This window comes from Hevea brasiliensis, chromosome 10, assembly GCF_030052815.1.
Source record: "Hevea brasiliensis isolate MT/VB/25A 57/8 chromosome 10, ASM3005281v1, whole genome shotgun sequence".
Classification (NCBI taxonomy): Eukaryota; Viridiplantae; Streptophyta; class Magnoliopsida; order Malpighiales; family Euphorbiaceae; genus Hevea; species Hevea brasiliensis.
The window spans coordinates 28,210,390-28,222,248 of record NC_079502.1 but is presented as its reverse complement, the minus strand read 5'-3'; the positions used below and the strand labels follow the sequence as shown (position 1 = coordinate 28,222,248).

Here is an 11,859-nt window from a genome sequence, read left to right as displayed (position 1 = left end):
TATAAATAAATAAATAAATATTAATTTTTAATGATTCATTTTTTAAAAAAAATATTTAATATTCTCACTAAATAAATACTAATTTTTAATAATTTATTTTCAAAAAAAATTATTTAATATTCTCGCTGCATATACACTCTCATTATTGATTATGCAAGATTCGTTCTCTTTATTTAACAAGACTCATATTGTTATAAGTGAGAGTACTGTACCAAGAATATTCTATAATTTCCCATTTACATTGTGGAAGCAAATGAATTAATTGGACGTAGCAGCACCTCATTCATGGAGGAAGTGTATTTGCAATGGGATTTTCCAGCAAAATAAGCTTTAATTTACTATATGCAATGTTGACGTGGTAGAAATAGATAGAATTTCAATTTCAATTCTAGATTATACAAAGAAATAAATTCATCAAAATGCAACAAAAATAAGTAGATAACAGAACCAGGAAGACTTCTAAAACTAACCATAATAATCATACATAGCTAACCAGTTGCATTTCTGAGATTTTCCAACTGGCCTTTGATTGAATACACATGCCACTCTTGTTAATAACAGCAAGGACAATAAAACTCATCTATTACAATTACTATAGGCTGCTTCATTATATACAAAAAGTAGAATCACACACTTAATCCAAGGTATGTGCTCGACAACTTGCTGCTTTGATCTTCTCTTAAGACTGGGAACTAACAGATGATGTGATGCTCTTGTTCTGTGAGGAAGCAGCGGAGGTGTTACCTTGTGCCTGATGTGAACTCTGGCTAGAGGATGATTCTGTGAAGAAAACTATGTGCTCCTGGTTCTCAACAAACACTTGGAGAGATCTTGGAATTGGAGGCAGGTTCACATTCAAGACTCCCTCCAGTATCTGAACTACCTGTCCCATTGATGGCCTTTGTGTTTCATCATCTTGGATGCACCAGCAAGCAATTTTGCAAACTCTTGTTAACTCATCCTGATCAGCGTTACCCTCCAACCTGGGATCTAGTAGGCTAAGGACGTCACCGCCTTCAGTTATTTGTCTTGCAACCCAAGATGGGAAGAACTTCACCGTTCCATCTTCAGATTGCTCAGAATTTCTCCTCCCTGATATAATTTCAAAAAGCATCATTCCATAACTGTAAACATCAGCTTTTGCTGTTATAGCCACTCCGGAAATCCACTCAGGTGCAAGATAACCTCTAGTCCCTCTCATGGTTGTTAGTACCCTGCTAAAGTCCCTGCCAACAAGCTTTGCCAGACCAAAATCTGCCACTTTTGGGCAAAATTCAGAATCTAAAAGGATGTTCTCTGGCTTTATATCGCAGTGTATAATGCAATCCCTGCATTTCTCATGGAGATATGTCAAACCTCTTGCCGTCCCCAAAGCAACATTGTACCTGGCATTCCAGTCTAGGACGTTAGAGCTTCTTTCACAGAAAAGATGGGAATCAAGAGAGCCATTTGACATATAATCATAAACCAGCAGCTTTCTAGTTCCCTCGGAGCAGAACCCACGAAGACGAACAAGATTGACATGTTGGATTGTCCCAATTGTGCTGACCTCTGTGCGGAATTGCTTCTCACCTTGGCTGATGCTTTCGAGCTTCTTAACAGCAATGACACTTGAATCTGGCAACATCCCTTTGAAAACAGAACCAAAACCTCCTCCACCAAGTTTCTCCGAGAAATTCTTTGTTGCATTTTGTAAATCTCTGTACCCATAAGCGACCAGTGAACCCTCTACCACTTTGCCAGGTCTGATTGTTCTCTTCCTCCTCAAGATCACAAACAGAACGAAACCAATTAGAACTACCAACACCACCGAACCCACAACCGCTCCAATAACTACTCCCTTATTACTTTTAGAGCTTGAAAACTCAGAAGCTGCAAGCCTGACATAGAGAGTCTTTCCACTGGGGTCACCATCTGCAAGCTGTCGTAGATTCAAGAGATCTCCAATCCAAATTGAACAGTTGCTGTTGCTGTTGTCAAATGCATATGCAGTACAAGAGCAGTTACTCAAGCAGTTTGATTCACATTCTTGAGAAGTTCCCACATTCAGTACTTGTGAATTTGCAGGCAATTCCATACTGGGACTTGCCATAAACTTGTCTCTCTTCCCATTAACAAGACTAGAATTCCCACACTGCAAATTTGTTTTCCTTGTGCACCCGCCAGAATAAACCTCCGAATTCCACTCATCTACCAACTTGGGATCAAAACCTGTCAAACAATTACAAAAGGGCTGGGACTTGGCATTGCAGCTGCCAAACGCCCCACAATAAGCATAAACCTCACATTGCACTCTGGGTTGATTCCAAAACAAATTCCATTGATTGGCAGGCAGCAACCACGACATCTGCTGAATCTGCCCCCCAACATCCATCACGAATCGAGATATGAGAGAATTATTGTACAAAGAATAGGTGAAATAGTTCTCGCTTGCATTACTAAAATAACTGAAGTTATAGATATAATTCAGTCTCATTTCAGGCACTAGGCTAAAGATTTGCCCATTCCAAGTTCCACTAGTCCAAAAAATTTTTGACATATTCCACAGGATATAATATTGACTGGTTCCGTTTGGGTCTAGCTCAAGAGAGAAGAGACCTGGTGTAGGATCTTCTTTGTTCTTCCATGAAATAAGACGTGTGGGTTCTCCAGTAATTTTGTTCAATCCAATCTTGGCGCCAGGTAGCCATGTATCGGCTGGATGATCAAAACTCTGCCATAAAGGTACTGATGAACCAGACCCATTCAGAATAAGATTTCCATCATCACCAAGTACTGCTTCTACAGAAGTTGAGGCATTAGAGTTCAACTTTGTTGACCAAATTGGGACTTTGGACTCATTGAAAAGAACTAAATTACCATCTGATATCCTTAATTCTGAAGAAAATCTATCTGATATTGGTATCTCTCTATTTGCCACCCAAACTACGGTCTTTTGTGATACTCGTGATTGATGGTACCACATGCATATGTAATAGTTTGAGAGGTTACCTGGACGGTGGAAACCCAATTCAAAAAAACTTTTTGCTGAGACAATGGTCTGGTCACCGGAGAGAGGTTGAGTTGCAGTGATTCTATCAGCAGCAAGTGACAGATGGAACTTGAGAGAAAAGAACATGAAAAGAACAGAAAGCTTGAACCATGGACTACAGTTCTTAAAATCCATGGCTGCAAAATAATTTTTCAGGCAAGATAGATATCTTGAAGCAGCAAGAAACTACAGGTTGTATAAAAAGAGTGAACGAAGAATGGGTCTTAACTCTCAAGTCGCTAAGCCATCATGAAAGGTATGCGGTGACCATCCATGAAAGTCTACCAAACTTTTTCTAACTGACAACTATGCCCTTCGGCCTTCAGTGACAATATAAATATATAATTTAAAATTTAAAATATAATTTTTTTTAATATATGATATATTTTTTTAATGTATCGAATATAATTATTATTCATCAAAAGAAATTATTATTTTTATATGTTTAAATTATACAGAAAATAAATCGAATATAAAATATTTTCATCATTATCTAATTTTCGATTCATTTGTCAAAATTTAAGCTACCATTTATTATTTCTTTATTGCAATTTAAATAATAGTGCAAAAAATATGTTTTACGAGGGTTATATAGAAATAATAATTTTATTAAAATTATCATAATTTTAATAATTTATTTTTATCATTTATCTGTATGTATATATTTTATGTATTAAAAAAAGTAACCAATCCCTTTTAAAAAAAAATTTGGGTAATAACTTAAAATTTCTGGAATTTTTATATTTTTAAATTTTTAAAATTATTTTAATGTTATCAATCTTAATGTAAACTATGATATTAATAACAATTTTATCTACTTTAGCAAAGAGAAACAAAAATATTTAAAAAAATCTATAAAATTAAAATTATATTAATTGGAAACATAAATTTTATGTGTTTATTTATTTGAAATATTGATAAGAAATATAATTTTTTATTTGTAATAAATTGGTTATATTAATTTTTCCAGTATTTGCATGCTGAATAAAATATATTAATTTTTATTGATAAAAGTAAAGAAAATAATATTTGTTATCTTCAATATTGGGAAGTAACAGAAATACTTTTTACTTATTATGGTTTTATATTATAATTCTACCTTATTAAATTGGATAAAATTTTTATCAAAGTTATAGTTTATTTTAGAATTAAAAGGATAAGATAAATTTAAAAACGAAATGCAAAATTCAATACTTTTTATCATTGACCCAAAAAAAATTTTTTTGATATGAAAATAATGCATTTTTTGTTTATAATGTATCTTTGTAAATTTTAATGTATTAGAGAAAAAAATATAATCATAAAAATATATTTCATAAATATCTAATCTCAATATAAATAAGAAAAGTTATTTTTTATGAAAATAAAATTTTAATTTCTGTTGCAACATAAAGAATTGTTACTAATAATATGTAGAAAAAATGACAGCAATTGTTCTTATCATTAAAAATTATTATTAAATATGATGTTGCTATTAATAACTTTTTTTAGCAACCTCAATTTTATTGTAAAATATTTATAATCATAATTTTATTATAAAATACCTACAATCACAATTTTAAAATAACAGCGTACAATAAATTTTTTTGCGGTAAGTTTTATACATTTAACGATAAAAATTATTGCTGTAAATTTAACATTTGTTATAGTGAATATTATATCCCTTAGAAAATATCCACAAACAACAATGAATTAATTTAAATTTAAGGATAAAATAATTTTCCATTATTAAACAGGGCAAAATCATATATTTAAAATGGAAAATTACTATTTAGTCAATGTACTTGATTCTTATATTTTAAAAACTATATTATTTAATCTTTATTTTACTTTTGTTAAACTATTTACTCTTTATGTTAAATTTTTTGTTAGTCAATACTAGTTAAACTACTATTTAGTCCTTAAGGAAACTAATTTGTTGATCCTTATATTTTAAAAAATAATACTATTTATTTCTTCTATTTTAGTAAAATTAATTAATTGATTCTTATATTTTGAAAAACACAATATATATTTTGAAAAACATATTCTTGGATAAAAATAGAAATTTTGCCATATCGAAATCAAATATGAATTTGCATTTTTTTCAAATTATTCAAGTATTTTTCATCCAATTCCTTAGATATCATTTTTATGTTTTATCTACTGAAAAATAGTTTTCTTGATTATTTAGAAATATAAGAAAACTAATTCACCTTATTCGTATAGACAGTTTGTACCTTTTTTATCAAAAGATAAAAATAGAGAGAAACTGAGGAGAAAGGTATGAGCGTAAAGAAGAAAAATGGAGAGAAAAATAAGTTGGAGAGAATTAAGTTAGTTTAGGTATAAAAAATAATTATGAGATTAAATATTTAGCAGAATCAAAATACAGTAATTAACTAATATATTTTTTCAAAATACAATGACTAACTAATTAATTTCATTAAAATAGAGGGACTAAATAATAGTTTAACTAAAATTGACTAATGAAAAAACTGATTGAGGATTAAACAGTTTTAGAAAAAGTAAAATATAAAAATTAAATAGTATATTTTTTTAAAAAAATAAATAATTAATTTTATTAAAATATAAAAATTAAATAATAATTTACTCTATTTCAAATTGGAGGGCTAAAGATATATTCAGAATCAAACTTATATTTTTAGGGGAAAAAAACTATGTACAATATAAAAGAATAATTATAATTTTCAGTGTTAGGGAACCCCAATTATTAATCTTTAGATTTGCATACCTAACTAATAATAAGTAGAACACATACTATAACTTGGTACTTATTAATAATAAATCATTTTAGTTTAATTAATTATTGCATATATTAGGAAATGAAAAAACTTGGTAATTAAGAATTTAAGTCTAGTTGTTTAATAATAATAATAATAATAATAATAATAATAATAATAATAATAATAATAATAATAATAATAATAAATCTAGTGAAAACTTTAAATTTAAATAATAAAAATAAATTTTATTATTTTACTTGCCTGTAATAATTTAAATTTTTATTTTTTAATATATTTGAATTTCTCATATTTTAAGTGGATTTCTTTTGGTATTTTTAAAAATTTAAAATAATTAATTTGTAAATATTAAATATGTGAGTGTGCAGCAAGGGAGAGGGAGAAGAAGAGGGGAAATTATAAAATATTTTGACTCAATGAGATTGCACCATTTAATTTAGAGGGTATTTGGTTCACCTGTTAGGTGCAGCTAATAGTTGATAGACACCCAAACAGGTGAACTAGAGTATTTTGTAAGTTTAAAAAAATAAAACTGATAGCTGATGGGTAGCTAATATGGTACTCATCAACTGCAGTTTATATTAGCTCTATTTTTAGAGCCGTTTCTCATCAGTTGATAGCTGATTTGATTTTATTTTTTATTTTGATCATATTATCCTTTTTTATTTAACTCAAAAATTAATATTATTAATACTTTTATATTTTTTATTTATAATTTTAACATTTTAATTAACACATTTCACATTTGTTAAAATATTTTTTTTATCAATAACATAAAATATAAAATATTTATTTATATCTAAAAACTTAAAATTAATTATAAGTTTTTTCTTTATCAACAATAATAATTAGTTTATTATTTTATCTATATTTTTAAAATTATTTAATTATTTTTTAAAAAATTTAATTATTTTTTTATTTCAATAATAAAATAAATAATATAATATAATAGATTAATAATTATATTTTTATTTTAATAATATAATAAATGATATAATAAATTAATTTGATAATTGTATATTTAATTTAATAATAAAATATAATAAATTTATAATTTTATATTTATTTTAATAATAAAATAAATTATATAATATATACTTTTATTGATCATTTCACATATCAACAGTAACAGCTAAACATAATTTTACCAAATACTTAATATAAATCAGTTATCATCAGCCTATCAGCAATCAACTATCAGTAACAACTATCAGCTAACAGTTATCAGTTATACTAATCAGTTAAACCAAACAAGTCCTTAAGCTAATTTATACTCAAAGTCTAGTAAGAAAATGACACATACGTGCTCTAAAAAAGTGCGTCCGCTTCATTTTTAATCGATTTTATTAATATTAACAATATTAATAAACATTTTAATTGGAAGAAATATGTTTTAAAATATTACTAATTCCCATAAAATTTTAATTATTTTAATATAATTTTTTAAAGTATTTTTTGTTAATTTTGCATTAATGATATATTTTCATATATGATTTACTTTATTAAAAAATATTAAAAATACCTAAATCATTGAATTGAAAAGTTTTTACAAAAATGTGATTGAAATTGCAATGAATTTTTAGTAATTATTAAACTTAAAAGTTAGGGTATATAATGAAAATTTTTAATTAACTCTTTTAAATATAAGAAATAAATAATTGAAATTTAATTCTAGAATTATATCTTTTTAATTCATGCTCCTGTTCATGCTGTGAAAATAATATAATTTTATTACACTATCATTATAATAATATAATTTTTATTGAAATATTATTTTAATTCTTTTCTAAACTGTAAAATCACATAATTATCACATTATCATATATTTAAAAACACTTTCATCACATAATTAGCACAAAAATGTAAGATACGCATGTAAAGGAGGCGCCATGTCAATGTTATCATTTAAAAGTAATTAACAGGTTGAACTATTCGCTAACTAAGGAAAATACTGAATATTAAATTAATAAAAATTAAACTATAGTCCCTCGTGCATCAAAGCGTAAAATCATAGGATATTTTTTTATACTTTTTCTTTTTGTTTATTATTTTTGTTTGGTTGAGAAGAAAACAAGGAAAGAAAAAGGATTTAAAAGGAAAATAAAAATTGGAGTTCACTTTCATTTTCTCATTGAGAGAAAAGTGGAGAAAATGTTTAAAATTACAAACATATCCTAATATTTAAAAAAAATACGGTAAAATTATAACTTTATTATTTAAAAATAACTTTCCTTTCATATTTTCTTTTTTACATTAAATAAAACAAGAAAATTTATTTTTTTCTGATTATTTTTTTCTTCTTTTATTTTTTTTTTCCCATCTAAATACATTGGAAAGAGGAGATTGAAAAGAGGAGAAGAAAATGGACTACTATAAATTGTTTAAAATGATTTTTTGTATGCAAGTTGGTCATTTGAAGCTAATTAGCGAATGGGCAAATAATTTTTCTTCTTAATTTTTTTTTTAATTTAATTTGATTGATGTGTGAAAAGATAGAGAAAGACATACATAATCAAGAGAAGAAATTAGTGAATAAACAAGGGGGCCATTTTTCCCTACGTATTTTTTGCTGGTTTTAGATTTTTTTTATCAAGGATATTGCAGCAAGCCTTACGAAGCAATCATATTGGGGGTTACATAATTTCTTGACAATGCCTTCCGTTCACTCATTACCTATTTGCCGATGATACTATTGCTTTCATGGAGGCTTTGTTGGCTGAGGCTCGAAGGGTGCATGATATTTTGGCTTAGTATAGTAATGTTTCGGAGCAAAGAATAAACAAGGGGATGTCATATATCTTCTTTTGTGCCAACGCTTCTAAAAAAAAAGAAGGGCCATTTGTAATCTGCTTCGAATTAATCATTCTAGTGCACTTTCAAAATACCTTAGATTACCAGTGGCATAGGATAAATCCAAGGTACAAGCTCTTACTTGTTTAAAGGAGAGGGTTCTTAGCAAATTTCAAGGCTGGAAATGAAAGTTCTTATCTCAAGTAGGTTAAGAAATTAATGCTCAAAGCAGTGATTCAGGCCATTCCATCTTTCAAACTTTCGCAAGCCTTTATCCAGGATTTGCAAAAAAATGTCAACTAGGTTTTGGATGCGACGCTCATTTGATAAGTCAAATATTCACTAGATAAAATAGGATAAATTTTCATTATGTAAGAAAGATGGTGGGATTGGGTTTAAGGATCTGAATTTGTTCAATGTGGCTCTATTGGCAAAACAAGCTTGGCAAATCATTTCTTATCCAGAGGCTATTAGCCAAATGATCCTAAAAGGTATCCACTTTCCCTATTCAAAATTTATGGATGCTCATGTTGCTAATCACCCCTCATGGGGTTAGAAAAATGTGTTAGAAGGAAGGGATGCTTAATAAGAAGGAGTGCAGTGAAACATTACAGGTCCATCCCATGTCAATGTTTAGAATGATCTATGGTCTTTGCCTAGTTTCAAGATTTCAAGCCCTCGGCCTTTTGATAGTTCCATCATATACATTGCGGACTTGATCAATAATGAAACTAGAACTTAGGATTTGCCTATGCATCTTTCTCACTAGAGGAATGTCGAGAGATCGCGAGAATTCCTTTAAATGAAACTCAATATGACCCAGTGAGAGTATGACATTTTTTAAAGAATAGGCAGCCATCTGTAAAATCTATTTATTATTTATTGAAGCAAAAGCAAAAAGGCCAATGTTATATCAATAATCCCATCATCCAATGTGGTTCCTTAATCAGTGTGGAAGAGCATTTGGGGATTGAATGTCCCCCTAAAGAGCAGGAATTTTCTTTGGAGGCATGTAACGATTCTTTCGTTTCTAGGGTAAACTTATTTAAAGGAAAGTGCTCTACTTCCCCTCTATGTCCTTTATGTAATAAGAAAGAGAAAACTCTATAACATATTCTATTCTTTGGTAATCATGTGAAGGCCATTTGGTTTGGGTCATCTTTGGGTTTTTATCCAGATAAAGTGGGGTTTGGGTCATTTGTATCTTGGTGGCAGAGTATCTAGGAAAACTTGTCCTCCTTGGACACTAGAGAGTTGATGCTAGCTAGCTTCTTGTGTTCGAGGATTTGGAAATCCAAAAACGCATCAATCTTTAATTCAGTTCAACCAAATCCTGTTTATTCTTTCCAAAAAGCCCAGAATGATTTTGCGAAGATGTTCAATGGTAATTCTCCTCAAAAGCATTCTGTGCTCAATCAACTATCCTCAACCTTCAACAGTGTAGTTTTGTGATGCCTACTTCCAGAAGAGGTCTCTAAAATAAATGTCATGACTAAATTTCTGGGTTGGATCGGCACTAGAACTTAGATTAGCATAAGGCATCCAAAGCCCATAGTAAGCTTAACTTTTTCTAATCCATATATAAGGCCCAATACAATAGCCAAATTCTAAAAAAAAAAGAAAAATGGACAAAGTTTGGTTATAAATTAAACTATCCAACGAGGAGCAGTAACTCACCCGACCTTTAACACATAATATCAAAAATCTAGGAAGCTCAACTCATCTTTACAATCCTCAAAACAAATAAATCAACATTTGGGAGCTCAACTCCCTCCATCCACAGTAATAGATATCACATGTATCTAGGCAATCTCATATAAATAAGTTTACTACTCCAGAAAATTAAGTTATTACAACTCCATATAAAAATAATAAAACTACTGGTACACGCGGAGTTATAGAATTAAACAAAAGATAATATGAGTAGATTTAAATTTTACTGGTTAAACCTGTGGGAAAAGAAAGCAAGTTAATCTTAATAAATCATCCTATCACTTGAGGAAAAATAGTTGAACAGGGGTAAGCGTTCGACTCAGAGCGTAAGATATTGATTTTAAATATAATTTCTATAACTATCTAAATATAATGCAATCCTATATATGAAATGAAGCATATTCAAATAGTTTCAAATAATTCAAACCATATTCGCATAAAAGATAACTTGGAGCACACATGCACCCGTGTGTCACATTAATACATGTATGGGGGCTAATCCCCTATACAGCTCTCTTAATTCAATACCTACCAGTGAAGTCAACTCAAGCCAGACTTTTGCTTAATAATCCAAGTGCGAGGGCCAGCGAGATCAACTCAAAGCCATGCTCACCCCGAATTATCCATATATAAGGATCAGGTCCTAGTGAGTCAAGCTCAAACCGCGACTAGCCGTCCTACCATATCCATATCCACACCATACTCACGCTAATCCACGCACACAGCTCCAATTTGCCTTAAGGAGACATCTACAAACAAGTTTATTAACATATGCAACATAGAAATGTGCCTAGCATTTAGCTATTTATATACATATTTATAAGTAAATGCATGAGTATGCTTTTAATATAAATTGATACTATTGAAATTACAATTAAAATCAATATCAACTAACAGATTATCCAAGAGTCACTGGGGCGGCTAAGAAGAGAGGGAGGTTGATATTCATGAATTTATCAATAATGAAATAAAACAAATAACTAAAGAGTTAAAAGACAACTTAAATTTTATGCCAAAAATCTGACAGAGTTTTCTTTATACTTAGGACCTACCCAACCTACAAAACAACTCAAATAATACTTCCTAATCCAAAGGCCTCAGGCTCATAACACAACAATAATATAAGGCCCCCCTGGGCCTGCCAAAATAGCCCAAACTCATATATTTACACTATTCAGCTATTAAGCTTAAAACTAATATTTTACAAAAACTATCCAAATTAACCCCAAAAATTCTATAATCATGCCCGTAGTCCTTAACAATGCCATTTTACTATTGCAATGGAAATTATAATTTTTTGGCTACCCACGAATATTTTATGAATTTTTATTCTAAACTTAACTTTAAGTAAAATGGGGCATTTGGAATTCAGATTTACCTACATCAAATTTGACACCTGGAATGCATCTGGGGCATTTGAAAATAGTGGGAAGTACTGTAATATTGACCCACTTTCAAAGTGGGCCCCACAACCCGCATGCCTGCTTCGAAATTGCAATCTCGTTTGCCAATGAAATTTCTTCAAAACGAAAATACTTACGCGAAGCCCACAACACAAGGAGTTAAAATATAATTTTTATT

At 29.4% G+C, this 11,859-nt stretch overlaps 1 protein-coding gene across 1 annotated transcript; it reads right to left on the bottom strand.

Annotated features, from left to right (window-relative positions):
* Positions 1-439: 439 nt before the first annotated feature.
* LOC110660866 (G-type lectin S-receptor-like serine/threonine-protein kinase At2g19130) lies at positions 440-3,282 on the bottom strand. Its single transcript, XM_021819313.2, has one exon. It carries the CDS (start codon positions 3,164-3,166, stop codon positions 680-682), a length of 2,487 nt encoding a protein of 828 aa, XP_021675005.1. The 5' UTR covers positions 3,167-3,282; the 3' UTR covers positions 440-679.
* Between the last annotated feature and the right edge of the window lie 8,577 nt (positions 3,283-11,859).